The sequence below is a fragment of the Poecilia reticulata genome, chromosome 22 (assembly GCF_904066995.2).
Source record: "Poecilia reticulata chromosome 22, P_reticulata-male-v2, whole genome shotgun sequence".
NCBI classification, from domain to species: domain Eukaryota; kingdom Metazoa; phylum Chordata; class Actinopteri; order Cyprinodontiformes; family Poeciliidae; genus Poecilia; species Poecilia reticulata.
In genome coordinates this window covers 13,180,133-13,203,406 of record NC_088851.1, presented here as the reverse complement: position 1 = coordinate 13,203,406, position 23,274 = coordinate 13,180,133, and the positions used below count along the sequence as shown (strand labels likewise).

Below are 23,274 nucleotides of genomic sequence, written 5' to 3'. Positions count from 1 at the left end.
GTTCATGAGTGTTGCCCAACGTGGTGAGTTATATTAATGCTTTAGGAGATAAGTATTTTTCTGTTCTGAGCTTGCACTTGGTGTTTGCTAGAGCTAATTAGCCAAATGCTAGCTGTTGTTTGCTGCTCTGTGATATATGAATGCCGACTTTTTATTATATTACGAAGTGTTCTAAGAGTAAACTTTGCTTTATAAGCGGTTAGTCAAGTCAAGCCAAGCGCCTAAATCTATGTTTAAGTTTGTGTTTTATTGAATATTGCAATACTAAGTATTGACGTTTTCTTTTTCTTTTTTTTTTTTTTTTTACTTTATTACAGCATGTCCGTGTAAAAGCACTCAGACACTGTATTTCCAGATTAAAATAAGTAAGGTGAGGTCATTCTGCCATCTTCATGCTATAAGGTAAGAACGTTTGCGTGGCTCTCTGTCTTCCATGTTTTAGAGTCGTTCAAGTCCTACAGAAACTGTTTAGACTCGATATTAAGTCTGACAGGCTGAATCAGGTAGATTACTTAAACATTCAAAATTATGTGATTTAGAAACACTGATATGTCTGAATGCTTACGTTTGGGACTTTCTGCCCAAAAAATAAAAACATGTACGGGTAGATAAGAACAATGATACAATTTATCTTTAAAAAACATAAACTATGGCTTTTCATGTGGGAACCCATTGTAGAACAGATTTTCTAAACTGCATAAATCCTATATAGATTTCTAATTAGGAACCCTTAAGTGGCATGTCTTCTTCTGTTAAACTCTCGGCTCGCACTAAGTACAGGTGTTGCTGGCCCTGACTTGGGAAGGAGGGGAATCAATAATTTCCATCAGTGTAACCATCATCGCAGACTGTTCAACTGTAATCATTCGCTCTGACTTATCGCACAGAACCTGTTTGTGACTGAGATTTGACTGGCTCAAGATACAAGGCTTGATAAAAAAAAAAACTGATTTTTTTTGCCCATCTTATCTCTGCCAACCTCTATCTACCTCTGCTGTTTTATTTGTGGTATCTCCTCTTTCTATGATCTATTACCACAAACATCAGCTTGCTAAAATCGCCTTGCCGCCTCCATTGTGGTAACAAACTGTGTTTTGATAACGTTGCTTCACTCAGGAGGAATTGTGGATTAGCTTGCTGTCTTGGACGCCATATATCTCTTCAACCACATTGTCTGGGAGCTTGAAGGCCAGGCTACGCTCATTTTTCAGTCCTCCATTATGGTCGACTTGTATGGGACAGTTATTAGTTAATGAAATCCATGCTGAGTTTCTCACTCTGCAAGCCAGCGGAGACTTTGCACTGTGCAGCCACAAGTAATTAAAAGAAGCGCCTGTTTGGCAGGAACGCTAATTTAATTAGCTTTGCACTGTGTGAATATATGTGAGTATCCATGACGATGCTTTGAAGTCCGTGGATGCCCTAATGGGCGGGCGAGCATTCTGAACTGAATCCATTCATGTGTTGATGTTTTTTTAAACGCCTTTTATTGTAGCGCAATTAAATGCAGACTCAGTGACCCTGCATGATCAATAATGAATTTGTGGGACGGCTTAGTCCCAGAATAGTCTGGCCGCTGCCATGCTAAAGCACACGGCAACCAATCTATCCGTGTAAACAACCGAGCAGACGTGGAAACCCCAAAGAGCTCAACTTCTTTTTGAATATCTGCGAAGATGTGAGCAAGAATTTTGATTTTGGACAAATTATAGTGGACATAAACAAAGTGCAACACAAAGAAGATGCTAAATCATTGTTGCCTGCATAGAATTGTTCATGCATGTCTCTCCCTGCATGCCGATCCATGTGTTTGTATACGGAGTAGACTTTGTCACCCGTAGCGCAAAGTGACGCCTGCCATCTGATAATAAACACAGCCTCGTTGAGCATGACTGAGTGCTCTTGCAGTTGATTTCATTCTGCTGAGGCGCACACTAAATTACCACAGTCTCCTCGGTGTCTTTCAGAGCACCAGCAAGTGCTGCAGGACTCCACACATTATCAGCAGTCTCGCACCCTTTCAAATGGTGTTGGTGACTTCGAGACAAGCTGTGAGCTGTGTCGCTGCAGCACTGATGGGCTCCCCAATTTGGTGCCAGAAAATTATAATTTTTCTAGTCGCTTAACTTATTATTAGGAAATGTGAAATGATTGAAGTGTCTAAATAACAAAAACAAATCAACAAATAAACAATTCTTCAAATTATCTTGCGTTGCCATAGGTCGCTAGTTTTTTTTCCATGATGGTTTACACTGCATATTTCGGATCCAACCATTGTGGCAACAACTGCTATGAAGCACTTGTAATGACTAACAGCATATGGGTGCAGAGAAATTTTGATCCACTGTACTTTGCAGAACTGTTTAAAATGAGTCACAATGGCGAGTTTCCAGAAAGCCATCTGTGTTTTCAGCCAACGTTTATAAATGTGAGTTGTTGGGTTATTTCAGTCATAACTTAGGGTTGATATTTGTGATGTTGGATTATTGTGAGCCTGTTGAAAAACTTTGGTACTAGTTAAGATTATTTTATTGCTTGAAAAAGTTGCTAAAACCACTTAGAAAAGTGTCCCAATAATGTGTTCTTGGCTTCATTTTTCTAAAATTGCTATCACTTCCTTCCATCTGTAATGTACACGACACAGTCAGTGTAAGGACTACTTACTAGAGGAAATGCTTGACAAATTCCCATGTTGCTACATAATGTTGCTTTCTGCAATGTAGAAATTGGAGCAGTCTACATTGTTCAGATTAGTCTACACTTTTCTGTATAAATTCAGTTTAGTTCAGATTTACCAGCTGATGAGAATGTAAATGTAGGCATGAAAAGTTAATTCCAGGAGTTCATAATCATGCTTACAACTATCTATTTGTAGTATATCTAGGGTTTTACTTTAAAGGCCAAAAACAACATAAAATGTTCGATAAATTCACAATTAAAATTTAGTAATAAGCTCCAAAAAAATAATAGATCTTTGATTTTGGATCAAATGTTGTTAGAAACCTCACTTCCTGCTGAAAATCCAGGGAGCATATACTTTGCTGTCCTGAGAAAATCAACAGTTTGCAAGGCAAGTTGATTTATATTGCAGCATGCCTTCATAAAAAAAGGCAATTCAAAGTGCTTTACAGGACATCAAAGGAACGACGACAGACAGAAAATAACAAAGCCTAAGCATAAAAGCATTGCATGAAAGAAAAAGATGTTGAAGTGCAAATATTAAAAGCATAAAAAACAAATGTTTCAAACATTTCAAACAATGTTGCAGTGTTCATTGTGTTACTTTAGGCAACAGTCGCACTAATTTAGACTATGCTGTATGAGGTGTTTTGTGAGAGCGACAGTATTTTATACAAATGAATTGCTTATACCTGGAAATAATGGATGATTTTCAACCCATTGAAGAATCCATTAAACTTTTAGGGAGATATCTCTGCTATGTTTGAATTAAAAGTTAATGATATTTAAATATGGGAAACCTTACTTTTGAATAATGCATATATGATAGGACACTTTTTAGAAGCAAAAATATGGCACCTTGTAAAACCAAATTACCTAAAACTTGGTGAAAAAACACATTATAGGGTCCTTCACTTTTGCCGTAATTCGTGTAATTGTGGTAATGTTCATGATTTCAATATTAACTAAATTAACAGTGATTTTAGATTTTTGTTCTCCCTTAGTTGAGCAGCAATAATTTCTGCTCAGATTTTTTGGCAGTCAATGTCATTATAATGGAGCTCCTACAATGAAAATGATCAACATGCTTTGTCAGCTTTCTGTTTTGGACCTAAGGCATAAACAGTCTTTTGTTCACATTTTTATCTCTTTTTTTATTGTTGCGGTTCATACTTTTAGAGATATTATTGCGAAACCTAAATCTGAAAGCAGAGTTGTAACAATGAGGGAGTAATTGATAAAATTAGGCAGAAGAAAATGTGCCACTGCTGAGCTGAAAACTCTGTCTGTAGCTATGGCGGTGCTGGGATAAAATGGAGACTGTTTTTTTCCTAAAATGTAAAAATGTAACTTTGCTCTAAAAACACATGTAGTGCTTTTAAAATATATGCTGTTTCCACTTTAAGAATGGGGGGGAAAAATGTCTCCTGTCATCCTTAAGAAAAATTTACTGCTAATAACTTAACATTCTCCTTGCAGTGAATGTGACTCAATGCAATCTGCTGATTTCCTTGGATAGAAATTTTCCAAAACTAATTTGGATATTAAACAGAAAATGTTGCCTTGTTTTATATGTGGGATCAATTGGTATGTATGTATGATTGGATTGGATTGTAAGGTGCTTTGAGATGATGTGTTGGAAATCAACACAATAAAAATGACCTAAATCAAACTGAATTGAATGTAGAGAAAATTAGTTTCTATTTATCCTCTAATATATATATATAAAAAAAAGCCTAAAATAAAACAAAGCGTTTTTGTTGTGATATTAATTATTTTGACATTGCCAAACACATTATAGGAAGAACCAGTTTTGTTGAAGAAAAATCTTCCTCCACACCATCTCCTGCCACCAGTTTTTACTATAAGTAAGGTAAATGCTAAAGATATCATTCACTGGTATTTATGTTTTTACTGGCAGTTATATGATCCATCTAAATAGATGGACCATATCGCCATCTTGGATATCATTCTGACTGTAACCTTTTCTCTTCCTCGTTGTCTCCTCGGCTGCTTTTAGAAAGCACCTGTCTTATACTTCCTTTGCCAAATCCTTTGAGTAAACCAGAACCCATCACAAGACAAAGCAACGGCTGTAGTCATCTACATTTTTCCTGTTTTTGCTACAGGACCATCCTTATCGGACACGATGTTTCAACTGCTCAAGCTAAAACAGCTGAACCGCAATGCTTCTGGTGGGCACAGTGAGAAAAATTTATTAAAATTTTCTTTTTGTCTAATTTTATGGCATATCCCCTCCAGAACACAAGGTCCTATATGCGGAGTCTGTGCTTGAACAGAGTCCAAACCACTTGCTAACACAGCAAAGAAAAGCTCATAAATTCTCTACCTGCTTTGCCCTGTCTGTGGTTTTTGGCTCCATCCCCGCTGGATGCTTCCAGGCCTCGTGTTGAGAGCAGCTTTGGGATGTCTCAGAGCGAGCAGGCCAGGCAGGAGGTGTTGGCAGGGGAAGGAAGTGTTGACTTTCCCCTGTGGACTGTGCTCCATCAACTCTCTTTACCTAGCTGAGAGTTTTGCTCGCTGGCTGGCCCTCAGTCTGCCGCCAATCCCCAGCCAGCCATCCCACACAATCATAAACCAACACCGGGGAAAACGGCTGCCTTCAAGTGGAAATGTGGCTCTCTCACGCACTCGTGCACATGCTAACACAAACACATTAATTCTAATCTGCGCAAATTAATTAACCATGCACACAAAATGCAGACTGTATGGTTTTTGCACATTAGCACAAATGGAAGACAAACACGTGTTTTTTTGTTTTTTTTCCTACCTTTACATGTGAGGGAGGCTGTGCAGAAATGTAGGAAAAGGGCATATTTACAACGGTATAATTTCTAAATGAGTTATCACAACCAGCACTCTGTAATGATTCATAATCACATAATATTCAACCTGCAGGAGATGTTATCATCTTTTATAGGGCGTAATCAACAAGCGATCTTATCTACCTTCTAGCAGACTTCATAGTTTCTCTGGCTGGATCGAGCTTTTGCCAGGAGGGAATGATTTTTTTTTTTAACACTTAATGAATACTTGGATGCTTTTTTTCCGCTCAGAGGATCTACTAATTTATGTATTCATTCTTTTTTGTCTTGACTACAAAGGCAGTGTGTCCCAGTTCTTTATGCATTTCCCTTAGCTGTCGGAGCCTGAGCCTAGTTGCCAAGCAAGACTGTATAACTTCCGTAAACCTGCACACACTTTCAACACGCTTCTGAAGTTCATTTTTATTATTCTCTTTTTCTTTCTCTCTTTCAGACAACATGCAGCTTTAATATTCGTCCTAACAAGTCACAGAATTGCGGCACGCTTGAAGGTTTCTTAATTGGATTTCAAAAGGATTTATTTTTCTTGCTAAAGTGATTTTTTTTTGCTGTGCATAAGCAATGACCCTTTATGCCATGTTGCCAAGCAATGTGCTGAATTATTGTCTTCCTTAGACAATAAGGGGGCCTATAACACCTGTCAAATCCCAGAACGACACTGTGCAAATGTAAAAATGACAAGACAAGCTGCTGTCATTAACCCTTTTTGAAGCCTTTAACTGTTGGTAATATTTATGTTGCAAATATTCAGGAGGAAATTTACAAAGCAGATCAATCTACAACAGAGTCTTAGGGCCAATATGGACGAAGGGGGAAAAAAAAACATGAGGCCACAGATGTGTAAATTTGCACCACAAAAATCAGAAATATCAAGGTTAACTTAAAATAATTACAAGAAACAAAGTTTATCTGATGTAAAAAAAAATGAAGTTGAAGAAGTTGACTAAGATTGAAGTGGTAAATTTATGAGATGCTCATACATTCTGATTGTGTAAGGAATAGAGCTGGACATTTTTCTGTCTCAGAACATCTTCAAAGTGCAGACTCGACATGAACGCCTTGAACGGGATCTGGAATAAGTGCTTGAAACGGTGAAGAAGAAGAAGCTGCAAGTTGACTGCATCAACATTTTGCTTGAAAATGTCTCACTTTACAACATCAAATAATATTGGAGTTTTAATATTGGAAATCTGTGCCTCTAATCATGTAAATTGTCATTATTTTTTCTTGCAAACGTATGACTTTTTGACATCCCAGAACATCCAAGTCTTTCTTGTAAACATGTGAAACTAAACTTGAGTTTTATGGTAGAACTGCTGTCTTCCATGGACACTTTGATCTGTAGTGCCTCTACTACTCAGCCATAGCAATCTCTTCAGGTTTTTGCTGCTGGCTTGCATCTACTAATTGCTTTCCCCCCCTCCCCCCAAAACTGGCTTCAAAAAGCAAAGCAGATTTTACTAAACACATTCAAATTCAAACACTTCCATTAAGTCGAGCAGACGGGAGCAATTTATAACCTGTTGTTGCCTAAGGTCACAGTCGTCCTCTGCTCAGCTACTCTGAACTTTAAAAATGAACAATAAAAGTTGAAAATTAATTCTAAAGTGGTCAGAAGGCCAATATAAAGAGGATAAAACAGAGGTGATAGCCTTACATCTAGAGGTGTCGTTTAAAAGACGGGCAGCTGTGTTTTGGACAAGTTGAAGTTGAGGGAGACCAATACAGAGTCTGGTACAGTCATCACATCTAGAGCTAATAAAGGCGTGAACATCCTTCTCCTTGTCAAAACGATTTAAAAAAGGTTTAACATTTGGTGAGTAAATGCATATGAAGCTGGATCTGACCACAGAGGTGATTTGTTCATTAAATTTAAACTCCCAATTAAATATTAGCCCCAAGTTCCTGGCAGTGTCATTTAACTTGATGAATGGGTGAAAGGGCTGGAGTTCAGTAATGATAAAGAATCTAGGTTCGCTCGCCTGTCTCATCATTGTCTTCACCACAAAACAAGTGTGAAAGCTCTGATGGGACATGTGCCTTTGCCCTTGTCGGAGCGTATTCCTCTTTCTGTGATGGCAGAATAAATGTACAGCCTTTAAACAGCACAGGACGCCGTCTTCAGAACCACACCTATTCTTAGATCAGTGCATTTCTCTGTAAGACAGTGCAGAAGAAGAAAGAATAGACATTAATCTGCCTCCAGCCCTGGCTTGTTCCTACTATGCAGAAAGTTTTTTTTTTTTATCCAAAATATTTCCAAATGGAACATTTTCATCCAGCAGGGTATTAGTCATCCAGTCCTTTTTGTTAGAAATGTTTGATTTAGTTGACACATGTCACGCATGGTTTGACATTCCTCGTAACAGTTCGGCTGCCTGCCACTTATGGCTGCTTCCATCTCTAATGAAAGGTTTAAACAGGATCTTTTGAGTTCATTTTCATACTGAGAAAATCTCCAAATTCTAAAAAAATTTGCACGAACATTCTGCCTAATAGACCTACAGAGTTTCAATCAATCAGTCAATCAAGTTTATTTGTACTGCACATTTCCGCAACAAGGCAGTTCAAAGTGCTTTACATCATAAAAACACAAAGATACAAGACACCACAGTCAACAACTGAAACATGACATATTGCCAAGTGTCATCAATACACATACAAATGTTGGTCAGTGTTTCATTTATTATGAAAAGTAACTCTAAACAGGTGGGTTTTTAACGTCAAAAGCACTCAGTGTTTTAGCTGTTTTGCAGTTTTATGGAAATGTGTTCCAGATTCGTGGTGCACAGAAGCTGAATGCTGCTTCTCCACGTTTAGTTCTGGTTCTGAGGATGCAGAGCAGACCAGAACCTTTGACCTGAGAGGTGCTAAACCGTTCAGTGATTTATAAATTGGCAACAATATTTTAAAGTCTATTCTCTCAGCTACAGGGAGCCAGTGTAGGGACTTTAGAACTGGGGTGATGTGCTCCATCTTCCTGATTTTAGTAAGCTGCGTTCTGGATCAGCTGCAGCTGTCTGATTGATTTTTTTAGGGAGACCTGTGAGGACACTGTTGCAGTAATCAATTCATCCAAAGATAAATGCATGGATGAGTTTCTCTAGATCTTGCTGGGACATTAGTCCTTTAGGACTGGAAATGTTCTTCAGGTGCTAGAAGGCCGACTTTGCAACTATCTTTAAGACTAATTATAGCTAGGCTAGTCATTTTTTTTCTAACTATATCAGTGCTTATTGTGTTGATAAATAATTTACACTTAAAGAAGAAAAGACTCATGCGTTGGCTCTAGGTCATAAAATCGATGCCGCAGATTTGAAAAGCCAGAAGTGTTTCTTATTGGGAAGATTGTTGGCTTAAAGAACAAAGCAGATGCGGAAGTAAAAGGTTTACGTGACATTTTTAAGAGGTCCACCACTTGCGCTGCTCAGTGTGCAGCTGCATAAATGAATACGTGAAGAGTGCACTGCTGTCCTTGTTTATCTGGAACTCACAGTTACAGATGGGTGTACTGTGCACTCTAAAGACGTACTGTACTTCCTCCTTACTGGGTTGCCGCTGGATTCCTCTCAGATGCTGGAGACACAGCATCAGCGACTGCCCACCTGCGAACACTGTCAAATGTTCTGTTTAGAATGCACAAATTGGCTGCCATGGGGATTTCAGCTGAGGTCTCCGTCATGGTGGAAGTGCTTTGTTTTTTTTTTCTTTGTTCTTGTACAAAATGTGTTACCTTAAAAGGCTTCAAGTCTATGCGATGGGGAAAAAAAAACTTTGTAGCATAACTGAATCAATCACAGCTAATGATACCGTTGTTTCCTGCCTTGCTGTCAATCAAAACAAAGTAGTGCTTTTAATTTGGAGAAGTGAACATATTCAATTACTGAGAACAAGGGATTTATAGATTGCATGAGAAGACAAGGTTGGCATATGGAGTTGAATAATCTGGCCTTTTAAATTAATCTTAAATGTTTCGTTTATTTCGTTAATTAATCTTAAATATTTTCATACATAATGAAAAAACCCTGTCAATGTGTCCCAGTTAATGTTGTATCTCGTCTTTGAATACAGAGATTAGAGTTTACTCCTTGTTGTCCCAGGGGGAAAGTTCTAATAATACTATATTAAATATTGTAATTATATGAAACTTTTATTTACAACCCACTTTACATGTAAATCTGAATGTTCTACAAGATGACAGTAAAAAATGTGTTTTCATATTGCAGTGTTTATCACACAGACACAATCTAACAAAAGGACAAAAGCAATACACACACAGAAACATCACACACATTTCCTCAGTATTATCTTCAGGAAAACTAAGGCTGCTGAAATATTACTTTTCTCAAAACGCACCATTTGTCTTTTAATGTGTTCTCTTAGTGCGTAGCGGTTCCAGGTGGTTGTCTAGAGCAGTGGTTTCCAAACTATTCCAAACACTCACATTATCCAATGTGAGTGTGCATGAGATTTAAGGTCTGTCCACAACAGGTACATCTCAATACAGAATCATATTGAAAAGTTTCTTTTACTTTAAAAATACAGTTTAAAAGGGAAATACATAACCCTTATTTATTTTTGCTGGATTTACATAATATTCTAATTAACTGAGAAACTAAGTTTTGGGTTTTTATTAGAGTTAGACTGGATGATTAATTGTTAGGTTTATTTTCACATTAGGATGGACATGGCTGTTGTTTTCTGTGAACTTTTTGACCTTGTTGTAATGATGCAGAGATGATCAGTAATCATTAGCAGTGCAATTATGTCGGTCATCAGACTAGCTTAGAAATGAAGGGGTTGGTGAAGGACTGAAACATTTGTGAATAGAGTGCAAACAAAATGGGGGGACTGTAGACAGTGGAAAGAAATCATCCACAGAGGATCCAAGTGCTAAAGGAAAATCTACATAAAACTGTGAACTCTACTGGCAAAAATCATGATGAGCAGTGTTGAAAAATCCTTTGGTCATCTCCCTGTGTTTTGGCCAAAGAGCCAAATATATCACACTAAAGTAAAAAGTGGCCAAAAAGTCTTTAATTTTTTGGGGGGGAGGGAGTAAAAGGTATAGAAAATCTTAAAGTCTGCTAAAAATGTTTAATGAATCCCAACAATAAGCACACAGCCATCAGGATAACAGAGGGTGCAAAGAATCTACATGCTGATTGGTTCAGGAAACAACACACAAGGTCATATTTATATTTATGCGTGCATACGCACTGCAAGGACAAATATTGGACGCAGCTGACCAGCCAGACTGCAGAACACGAACCAGGACTTGGAGACTAATTAAAACTGAGACATTGTATGAAAATTCGGCTGCAGAGGAACTTTATAGATCCTGGAAAACAAAACCAAGACTCCAAATTCCAGACTGGAAACTGTCTCTCATGTTAACGTTCATGGTGCAGAAATTGCAAATGGAGTGGCTCGGCAGTGGCTGGCATGTGGCGCTGTTCGTTCATTTGGGAACGGCCCAGATTCTATTATAGCTCTGAGTATAAACAAGGCCACTTAATCAGTCAGCTCGTTGGGCCCACACACTTCATCCCTCAGGCTGAAATCACTGCTAACCATGCTTAAATCATTACTAAAGCTCTCTCCTTACTTCCTTATTTACTCTGCCTGGCATGGCGACACGTCGCTGAATATCAGAATTTCCTGTCTTTGTTACAATCTGCATTACATAATTGAAAGCTGGCTAAAAAATAGCACCAGGGGAGCTGTAGTCTGGTGTCTCTTTGTCACCTGGAAAACAGACATAATGTAAATATTTTATTCTCATTGTGAAGTTGCAACAAATTATCGTACACAAAAAATGTGACTAATCACGGGTTCAGCATTTATCAGGATTTAACATCAGTCTGTAACATGCATGCCAATAAGCATTCCACCAGGAGTTTATTTTAAGTTTAGAGATACATATAGCATACAGCATCATGCTGAACCATCTTTTATAGCTGCAAGTATTTTTGGGCATGTCTACCAGCTTTAGACCCCAAGAGACTGAGATTTTTTTTTTCCCATCCTGCTTTGCATAAACAGCTCAAGCTCAGCCAGATTGGATTGAAAACATCCCGAACATATTTTCTCAGATCCTCAATTATATTCCAATCTGAACATTAACTGATGTGTTTTAACACATGAGTACATTTCATTTTAGCTCTGTCTGCATGTAATCTTATATTTGTGTTATCTACGGTAATTAATTTGCTGTGAACTGTGTTTTAAAACATAGGTTTTTTTTATCTTTCAAAATTTTTAATCTAACGAACAAACTGTTTAATATGAATGCCTTCAGGTACTGCTTTATCCGAGTTTTTCTTTCTTCTTACTTAAAAGTCAAAGCACATAAAAAGAAAAGGCTCAAAAGTAATTCAGGATTTTGTAATTATACACAGGATGTTGTTTTTAAATAACTGGAGAGTTGAATCTACAATGAGCAAAATTGCCTCTAAAAATGTTGTTTCAATAATTTTTTCAGTCATAAATTACTCATCCTGCAGCAAGTAGCAAGGATAAGATATTGGAGCTGTGACTATGGGAAGCAGCCTTGTTCCACATTCAGAACCGGTTCAGCCACAGTTTTGTCATTTTCACTGTTAGATCAATTTTTAGGAGCTGTGAGAGGTTTCTGCAATGCATCATTATAAAATTATTCATTTCCATTCCTTTAACTACATCTGCCCTGCTCTTGGTTCACCAGGTAAATGAACATTTATGAACAGCTACTAGATAGGTGTAAGTTTATTACCTTAAAAAGTAAAAATGTTGCTGCTACAATTATTTGTGTTGAATATAAGCAGATGTTCCAAACTGCAATTAATCAGCTTGCTGCAATCAGCAGAGAATTTACCTGACCGGCTTCAGAGATGCCTCTTTCAGTCTTGCTATTGTTGCTCCAGGGTACAAGTAGGTGGTTAGGAAATATGTTTTTGTTCATGGAGTAAGAAAGCAGCAGAACAGTGAGTCATAAGAAATTGAAATGTGTGAACAGAATCTTTTCTGTAGGAAAACAGTACTCTGTTTGGACCTAAATTGATTGTCTGTGAAAGTAATGATATTTAACAAGCCAACATGCTTCTCATGTTTTCCAGTTTTAATTTTTAATAGTCACTCTCAGCTAAACTTTTCAGATACTATTCCCAGGAAACACAGTTTATACGACCACCCGAAAAACAATTATGTCATTGTCAGGATCTACTAGGCTGATAAGAGTTTGTCAATGATACTTGACAGAAGGTTTTCAATAAATTCTTCAAAAAGTTAATTTATTTCAGTAGCGTGATTAAAAAAAAAAGAAGCCTTACTGCAGAGGCTGAAGAGACTTGATAAAAATAGAGAATCTATGTGAGATGATGTGGATCCCCAAACCATCACTCACTGTGGAAATCTGACACTATCCCTAAAGCAACTTGGGTTCTGTGCCTTTCCTGTCTTCCTTCAAATTCTGTGACATTTATTTTTCAAATAAAATACAAAATTCCCTTTCATCTGAAAACGGGCCTTTGGGTGACTGAGGTAGAGTACAGTCTACATATTGCCACAGGTGGGACAGTTCTGCCATTCTCTTTGGATCAGGTTTGGCTTAACACAGTGGCTGAGACACACTTGTAGTCTATTCTGTAGATACATCTGTATGTATCTGAAGATACACACAGTGGCTCAAGCACTGAATCCACCTGCAGGCCACACATTGTAAATCTCTGCTTTACTTCAAAATCCCATCATGGCCAATAATATCTCAGTTTCTTCTGCACCCTTTTCTACCACATTTTTCTTTCCAATCAACTTTCATTAACATGCTTGAATACAACACTCTGTAAACAGACGTTTATAGGCAATGACTCTCTACTAGAACACTGTGAAGTCAGCGGTGTTTCCCATAATCGCGTGGCTCGTATAGCAGAGCATATCTCTGAACTTATTTTCTGTAAAACTTTAGGTTTCGTTTTAGGTTGTCAGTATTTTTGAGCCACTTTATATCAGATTTTTCTTGTTACACTCTGTTCTACCATAATGGAAAAGAGACAGATCATCACCAGATTGTTCATGTATCCCTGGAAGGAGTAGCTTTTGGAGGACACTTTAATCCCAGGCTTTATTTTAATGGCAGTGTTCTCGGGCAGAACTGGAAGAATCGTCATTCCTTGTATGACAAGCAAACCTACACATTGATGTCTCAGTGTTTCCATGCTAGCTTTCTTATTTTCCTTTTCAGACAAAGTAGGAGTCATCAGAGAAATGACTTTTCATTTGGCACTTGTAAACAAACCATTTGCTATCCATGTAATTAAACCATGAGACATCAGTGTGTCGTTTGTTGTGATACATTCATGAATTATTGAGAAAAGTGGCTACAACAATGCTCAAATTTTAAGTAATTTAATTAAAAACATTTATATTACACCCTATTCTCATTTCTTTATATTCCTATCTCCATTTAGGCCCAATATTCTCCCAAAAATATCACTGATTATTGAACCCTGATCAAAACTAAATTGTAGTGAATGACTTCCTCCTAAAAGATGCAAATCGTGGGAGTTAAACAACCACATTTCTTTACAACAGACCGTGCACAGTAGTATGAGCAGAGTGTAGAAAATTACTTTAGACATCCTGTTGTGGAACATCTCTCAGCAGCTGTTAGACTTTGATGTTTTTCTTTGACAGAATCATCTTCTTTGCTGCCCAATCTCATCACAAGATCATTGTCTGAAAGTTACCTTTCCCTCTTTTCATGCAGGTCCACTCACATCTACCTGCAACCAACACTGAGCAAGTCATGCACCGGTGGCATATAGGGTGGTCAAAATATTTGATCCTTCGATGTGATCAATACTAAAAACAAAATTTTAAAAGATCCTAACTTGTGCCAAAATCGGTAGCTGAACCTGTCATCTTGAAGTTCGTTCAGCTTCAATATCCTTACGAGCTTTCTACATGGGTGGCTGTTTTGATACAGTTATATTTATAATACAAGTTGATTGAAATTGCTGCAAAAGAAATCTCTTTATGACTGAAAGCATACAAAAAACACCAGAGAGTTGGAGCTGAGGGGAAACGAGAAATTCAAGTGTAAAATTCCCAACCAGTTTCTAAAAGTGCAACATCTGTTATTCCCTTTGAAGATTAAAACACGACTGATTTATCAACTGAAATTTTCCCTCTCCAAAGCTCTCCCGGACTTTTGGATATTACGTTTTTAAGGGGAGGTCAAGCTGAAAGCCGGCAGATTCCCAACCGAGCAATTGATGCACAACTGCAGAAAACACCTGTTGATACCAAACTATGAAAACCGCTCGGTTGGAGCACACTTTTGGAGAAGAAACGGTTATTATTACACCATCAAAAGATGGCTTTTTACCAGCTCGCATACATCTGTTTTCTGGTGTGAACAGAATCTCTGAGAGAAGAATGAGAGCTGTGATTGAGAATGTGTGGTAGCCAAATATTTGGAGCCCCAGAAGCTTGTGCTGGCCCTGAGTTAATGCATTTTGCTGTAAGAGGATTTGGCAGCAAATACATTTCGAATGGCTTGTTTTTCTTCTTCTTTTAGCCATTCAGTTACAATTTTATTATCTGAACAAACTCTCCAACACTTTTTGACATAGAATGCAAGAACAGGCCAAGAGCCACGACTGATTGAATCTGTAACAGAAAAATGTTTACTGTGTTCTTGGTAGTGAAAGACAACTTTTCTTTGAGATGAAGTTATCTAGTTTTTGTTATTCTGAAGCTGGCTTTGTTTTCCAGTGCTTACATTCAAGTAATATTTTTGGAATGTGGCTGATGAGTTCAGTCTTTTATAGCCTGAGATTCTATTTCATGTAATTTCGGGTTCCAGTGGGAATCCAGTTCCAAAGTGAAAGACGTACTGAATGCTGAAGAAAATGGCAGCTGCTTCTCAGGTCCTCTGCCAAGGATGTGAACCTAATGAAAACACTTAAGTAAAGCACTTTTGGGAGAGGGAGCGAGGTGCAGGAGAGCCAAAAAGGTTGTTTGCCCAGGGTGCCAAACAGGCTAGGACCGCCTCTGTGTGCCAAAGCAGGCCCTCTGCTTTGTGACTGAAGGCACCAAGCTCTGCTGGGCAGCAGTATCCACAGGTGACGCTGAAGCAGAAATCTACTAATGGAATAAAACAATTTGCTCCACAGTTTGCTGTTGAAATTTGTACCCTGTGGTAATTGCTCCAAAAACAAGTGTTTCCACTCTTTATTAATACCGAAACACAAGAGTTAATGGGTCTTTGCCCCCCTGCTCCAGCACCCCGCAGGCTGAGTTTTAAAACCTTCCTGTCAAATTGCTGCTAGCTTTGGATGAAAACATTTGGCCTCGGTGTTCTGCAGCCTTCACCAAACTGTCTCCACTCTCTGTTAGAGGGATGCAAATTAGGCATAACTGGAGCACTCTAATTTAGGGGCCCTGAGATTGTGAAGTTATTCAGAACCTCACAGGATAAAGAAATGTGATGGTTATCAGGCCAGGATAAAAGTGAAAAAAAAAAAAAACACTTCAAGAAAAATGTGAGAACATACACTAATGGCTTCTGATGCCTCTCCTGTTTTTATGACGTTCACTGACTCTTGCTTCAAACCGCATGTCAAATTCAGATCTTTCTTTTGATTAATATGCAAGAAAGTTTATAAATAAGAGAAATTTGAGCCAAGGCATTAACAGTTTATGTACAGGAGGAATAAGCAGTAGATTTACAATAATGTTTCCAACATCCAATAGGAAACATTACTACTTAGTCAACATTAGTTGACTAAGTAGTCAACTAAGTAGAATTGTGGAAAAGTAAAAAGACGTTAATATTTAGAGTGGCACCAATCAGACTTGTGTGGCACCCAGTAACAGTCTCCATACTGATTGGTGTTAAATATTAACGCAGGTTGTTAGTGCATCGATATGGTATAATCACTGACTGGAAAAAGATTTTAGTTGTTTCTAGTTAATGTTTCCAAGTGATCAAATCTTGATCACTTGGAAACAGCTTGGACATTAAATGAGAGAAACCTTGGAGCTGTTGATTGCGGTCAGAAGAATATGGACCACATTGTCACCTGAAGCTTTGTTGAATGGTTTTTATTGAATGGCACCTTAGAAAACAAACAGATCCGATTAGTATGCAACAATATATAATCAGTTTACCCCAGAGTATATTTCAATTAAACAGATTAAAATTTTATCTGAGTCATAATACAGTGCAGTCAATTTTTGTTTGTTATCCCAATCAGTCCCAAGTTTCCTATCTAAGGAACTAAACTGATTGTTTTGAGTCACTGTCCTTTAATCGAGATTAAAGCTGATTATTGTTTTTTGCTCATTGGATGAGACTTGTTCAGAATTACTGGCTGTCAAAATCTGAGGGTGGAGTTGCTAATTGTATGCCAACGGGTGTTTAGTGAATCTGTTTTTTTATACAGTCTTCATTAAAAGCCTCAAATGCTTATTGTTTAAGCTTGTCGTGGTGCTGGATACGTGTCAGGTGGAACTTTAACAAGGTGGCACTAGAAACTGCTCACCGCTATATCCAAAACGGTTTTCCATAATGACAAGCCTCACCTTCTGTTTGTCTTGCATTCAGTCATGTTCTGTTAATTGAGTTTGTTTATTCAAAGTATGCTTGAAGTGTAATTTCTGGAAATACAGGATCTTTCAGCTGCTTGAGTCCTTGGATAAGTTGCACCACTTCTCTGCAGTACAACTTTTTGCCAGATTAGTTTTTCTTTCTCAACTCCAGTGGACTCCATTAAGATAATAGATTAAATCGGCAAGTCAGAAGGGAAACACATGACCTGCAGCAAAAGATCAAAACAGTCTAACCAAGGACAGGTAGATGGATTTATTTTTTTCAACCTCCTAACATTTTGAGATATGTCTGGAGGTTTAGAATAAAGTCCAACCCGATCATAATATATTGTTTCCCTCCAATATTTTACACAGAAAATGGTTTCTAAACTCTAAACTATATGAATTTCCTAAATCAAACAAACTTTATTTTTTGTGTTAGTTTATTTAGTGTAATGGAATGCAACAAAGAGAGAACATAAATTAAAATGAAAACAAACAAACAAAAGACATTTTTCTGTAGCACCACTGTCTTGTTCATAGCTTTTTGTATATGGACACTTAATTTGGATTATAAATCCTACATACAACAAAAAAAAAGATGAAATAAGGACAGATGTCCTTATTCACAACTTAAGATTTACACTCATAGTCAGATGCTTAGAAAGCTCAGCTGCTAGATGAAAGCACATACACAAACATAAAGTTTAAAACAATCACAATGCAATTCTCAGTCAAACCACAAACAAATAACATTCTTTGAAAAATCTTCATTAAAAAATCCATTATTATCCATATATTGCTGCAACAGTTAGAAATGACTTTTTTTGAACAAATCTAAAATTGCCTTACAACCTGAAAGTCATCTAAAGGTGATTTGGAAAAACTGGCAAAAAATCTTTTGGAAAAACAAAGAAAATAGAATCATTTTAAATGCAGCTTTTAACAGCGACGTAGATATGTTTCTTAGATTTTAAAAGCAGTTCTGGTTTGATTAGAATGACGCTCAAGTAAAACATGACTCTTGACAAAAAGAAACTCAACTCAATTGAACAGAGAAGATATTGCTTAATTGCTTAATTATTACAAGTAATAATCTAAATATATTATCTGCATTGAACCGAGGAAAAGTGTCATTTAACCATCAATTTATTTCTAGCCAGTTATGAAATTGGGCAATTTTGGAACCTTAAATTGAGTTACTAGAATTTAATGCAGAACTGACTGAGATGTTCTTATAATTGCCAAGACATTAGAAATGAAATTATTTTAGCATTTAAAAACAGACCTTCTGATATTTATTCATAAAACATTTTCTCTATGCAAACAAAAAGTACCAAAGCTTGTAGACTTCTAGGTGAGGTGAGCTTTGCTCAGAAGTATTAAAGCTGTACTAGTAATAATCATTGCCTACTTTGTGTATTTATTTTCTCTTATAAATACAAACATGCAAGATTCATCCAACAAAGTCTGTCTAGCAGTAAGAGATGTAAACTTTAATATTATCTGACCCTGTGGAAGCTCATATTTCCATTATCCAGAGGCTAAAGTGCAGTCACGCAGTCTGGAAATGGAACCAATACAAAAACAGAAGAAATACATCAACCCCTTTTGGAGAGAACAATTCGGTTTTATTTCTGCAGCAGTGAGAGCATCTCATGACCTTCATGCACATGCAGGGATGAACTACAGCATCACCATGAACGGCTCCTGTGAGTCATACGAAATAGGTTTTATTTTCTGTTTTGCATGTTTTCTCCTCATCAAAAATACTCTGCGGACCAAATAGAAATTGTATTTTCCTTCCTTTTAACTTGAAATTCTTTGTGCTTCCACAGACGTGCGCCTCTCTGAATCTAATCAGCATCCTGCTTGATTGAGCACTATAGTTCAAAAGTCAGATAGAATTTGCTTAAAAACTTTAAAGAAAATTTGGTTTGATTTTTCACCTGCAACATATTCATTTCTTCCCCCCCCCGTCAGAGTGCAGGATACATTGACTTTTCATGCATTTTCATTAACGGTTACTTTGAGCAAGATTTTTAAAAACGATTTCATACCACACTCCATCTAAATTCTTTACAGCTTCATGTTCTTGAAAATGAAACTTTTAATAAGCTTTAGGTTTGTAGAAAATGCAAATAAGCTCTCTAAAACTTTTCCCTATTTTCTCAGTAAGACTCTTTGTTCACCCTCAACCTCTTTCTCGATATCTTCCAGGTCAGTTCCTCTGGGTTAACAGTTCAGCGTTTGGAGGTCCCTGGGTGATGAGCCCCTGGCTGTGGGGGAGTGAAGGGCCATGCAGCCTGGACATGGCTGTGTTTTTCCACCCCAAACAAAGCGGACAGTACACGGTTTGGGTCATAGAACGAGACAAGCCACCTGTTGCTGCCTTCTCCACCGACGCTCTGCCACGCATCACAGGGTAAGTTAGCTGGAGGTTGTTTTTTTTTATCAGACAAACGCGATGCATGTTGCACATCTGTCCAGAATCAGACTCACACAGGTTTAAATGTGGTTGAATGTAGATGTACTCTCATGGGAAAAACTCTTTACACCCTTGCTGCATCCGTGGGAATTCACAGGTGTAGCAGCAGCCAGGCGTTGCAAGTCAAATGCACTTGATTGGCTGATCTTCAGTTAATCAAGGATGGGTACAGCAGGAGGTTTTAGTCTTTTGCTGTTTCTGGGAATATTGCATTGGGTCAATCACACCTATGTTCAAATGTTCCAAATCTTTTTGCTTTTCATACAGGAAACTAAACCGCAACAACAAGAATGACAAGAAATGCCAATCTTTAACATATTGCTAATGTCATTGTTATAGGGTCAATTTTTAGAGTCTAAAATGTGCATTTGACCTTGACTTGTTCTTCGTAATGAATATGAGATTTAACGGAAAAGAGTGTTTTATAATGAAGTGGTCAAAAATAAGTTAATTAATTAATAATAATATGTGTTCAGAAAATATTAATAAAAATATGCTTGTCAGAATGGACACATTTAAAGGCTGATTTAAAGGTTCTTAAAAATTAGAGCGCTATATTCCAAATAGTTTTTACTTTAACGATGTGGACGTATATTGTAGGTAAAGGATCCAATCAACAAATATTGCGCTGACATTATTATTATTATTTTTTTTTTCTCTCTGAAATAATCCCTTATTAGCACAATGATCTGTGTTCCTCTTCTTTGGGCTTTTCATTGAGATGTGAGCCTGACCTTTTCTCTTTGTTAAAATGAATGTGCTTTAGATTTTAGCTTGTAAATCAGATGTTACATTTTTGTTTCATGCTGTTTTCGTGTGTAATCTCCAACAGCATCGGACTCAAGTGGAATGTCATGCTCTGTTCATGTCCTGTCTCTTTAAGCATTGGTTTGCTGGGGAGAATGCTCATTAACATTTATGTGGTTATGCAAGCGTCCAGGCCTCTGTATGCTGTTGTGGGAGAGTAGCAGGGATGCGCTCATTACGCCTGTGACGAATTACACTGTGCATTGTGTTGGCTCTCATTTGTAGTCAGCCACTGCCGCCCACCCACACCTTCTCTGCCAGCCGGAAACTCACTCAAACACATTTCTGCTCCGATGGGGGGATGCCTGATTCATAAAAAATGTAGACGAAAACAAAAGCCAGGAGAGCTGCTCGCACACCTTTAGAAGTAAAGGTTTGGGTGCCAGTTACTTATCTTTGCATTGAATTTCTGTCCTTTTTGACATGTTTGCTAAATTAAATCATTAAGGTGTTTAGCACGGTCTGGGATACATTGTTCCAAAGCCATTCAGTGTGAACTGCAATTATTTGATGCTAAAATTAAGCATTCAGGTTTTTTGGAGGGGTTTTTTCATCACACGTTGTTTATATGGAGTGCACACATTTCAATCCTGCAAGGTCAAAATTCTGTTTTGTATTCACACTTTCTTTGTTGGAGTTACCTGGGGGCTTTGGCTTCTTCCTGGTTCTCAAAAGGTGTGGCTGTAAGGGCTGAGATGCCTGAAGTGCTGCTGACAGCCTCATTGGACTAGAAAATGAGGCTCCAAAAAACTCTTTTGGAGAGTCATTGTGTATTTTACAGGCACATAGTGCCATTTTTTTTTAGCACAGTGAAGTAAGTAACTGTTACCTCCAGTTGTGTCGTTGTCAGCACTGACCTCAGGAGGAGAGTCGGTGCTCCATCCAGCCGAGCTCATGCAGAACATTTCAGCTGGATTTACAGGAGATTTTCCTGGGTCTGACGTCCTTGTTCGGGAATGTTTCTCCTCGCGTCCTTCTGTGGGTTAAGTCACTCACTCCCTGAGTTAAGTTAACTCCCACAGATCACAACCGTTAATGAATGCTCTCCTCTTTTCACAACATGCTCTTAAAGTTTGACCAGGTTAGGTTTTTGCATCTTGAGTTACAAATGGCAAAGGAGATATTTTGATCTTCTATTTGTTTGTTAAGCCACCTGTAGTTACACCTTGTCGGTTTATTCATTCGAGCGCCATGATTAATTACACCTATCCGAGGACTCTAGGGTGACACACAGAACGTCCACCATGCGACTGTCTTTGTCTGCTCATTTAATTATGGGTTGGGATGAAGGGGATCATACAGAGTTCAGCGGTAGCAGAAAACAGATGCAAACATCAAATCAAAGAGATATAATAAAACCAACCTCAATACAACACCTCTCACCCTAATCTCTGTCACCTCAGGCGCTGGGGGAACAATTTGTGAGATGGAAAACAGAACCGCAAACTTCAGCTCAGTCCAATGGCATAGGATCAGTGCCGATGGAGTGAGGGGGACCTGGTTGAGGCCTGCAGGCCTGGATGCTGGAAGAGTCCTGAATCAAAGCTGCTGGGGTTCCTCATGTGCATACAGGTGCTCTGCTGCAGCCCCACAGGTTCTGGGTCTCTTCCACATAGATTCAAGGCTTTGTTGATCCGTCTGGGTGTCAGAGGGGACCTTATGGAAGGGAAAACCACCTTTTCTCCTTTTGCGGTAGACTTTTAAGCATCTTGACCTGAGCCTGCTCAAAGGTCATGCTCACTTTTTCCATTTTCGCGCTAGTTACGGTTCATGTTTTGGGCCGAACATCTGTTCAGCCTGCGCTTCCGTTCAGTACCTTTCAGCCTCACTTCACGCTCTCACCAGACGCTTAGCAGGCTTTACGTCACCCTACTGAACCCTCAATGCTGATTTAAGGTCAACTATTGTGGTCAGCACTTTAACTGAGATTACAGGTCACACCCAACAAAGTGAATCATTACACAATACTAATTATTCATTTCAAAATTAATCATTTCAGAACATTTGTTAAATATATATCAAGCCTTATATTAAGGCTAAAATCATCAGTACAATATTCATTCTTAAGTCCAGCAACATCAATTTCCCTGGCATCAACATATTACATGACTATCAAAAGTCCTCATGGGGAGAAAGCCGACTCCGACTCCGGCTTCTTCAACATAAAAATACTGCATATATGAAGAATATCCTAAAAGAAATTTGACTTTACAATTCTTGTAATTTGTAACCTCTCTAGCATGACATCACAACTTTGCTCCTCGTTAAACTGTTAACATTATTCCTTGTAGCTTTGCACTGAGAAGTAATTTATATGATAAGCTCAGCAGAGGCGAAGTTCCAGCAGGTGTTTGCTTATTGCTGCAGGCTAGTCTGAAGGAGTTGAGGGGTGGTGGTCTGAGGATGGGATGCTGTGTGAGGTGAAAGCTCAGCTTGGAGACTGCAGCTCACTGACTGCATCAAAGCAACACTCTGTGTGTGTCTAATGAGGTAATAACATAACATGGTGTATAATGCAAAAAAGGCAATTTTACGTGCCCCTCATTTATTAGTGACTGTCTGCAGGATATGGTGTCGAGGTGAGATAGTTACTAGCCAAGGGAACAGCTAATGCAGTAAATTTCTCACTCCAAATGCAGTGAGAAACTTGGTCTGATCAGGTATCTTGCTTATCTGCTCATCTTTTTCAATATGTTACATAGTGAAAGTCAAAGTCTACAACAAAGTGAAGGAGTATGTTTTGACTTCCTGACGCTTTTCTGGGGATTAAATATAACTTGATCTGGCTATATTTTACTTTTATATCATTAAAAATAAAGTTCTACCAAAACCGGACAAATGATTACGTTGCGGCAATAAATTTGCGGCTTAAACTTTTAA

At 38.1% G+C, this 23,274-nt stretch overlaps 1 protein-coding gene across 4 annotated transcripts in view; it reads left to right on the top strand.

Moving 5' to 3' along the window:
• Positions 1-23,274, top strand: part of alk (ALK receptor tyrosine kinase) — a 434,911-nt gene that overhangs the window by 259,729 nt on the left and 151,908 nt on the right. For all 4 annotated transcript variants that reach the window (XM_081603121.1, XM_081603122.1, XM_081603118.1 and 1 more), the window contains exon 4: positions 19,320-19,524. In XM_081603121.1, coding sequence (XP_081459247.1) covers positions 19,320-19,524 — 205 coding nt within the window. The remainder of the gene's footprint in view (positions 1-19,319; positions 19,525-23,274) is intronic.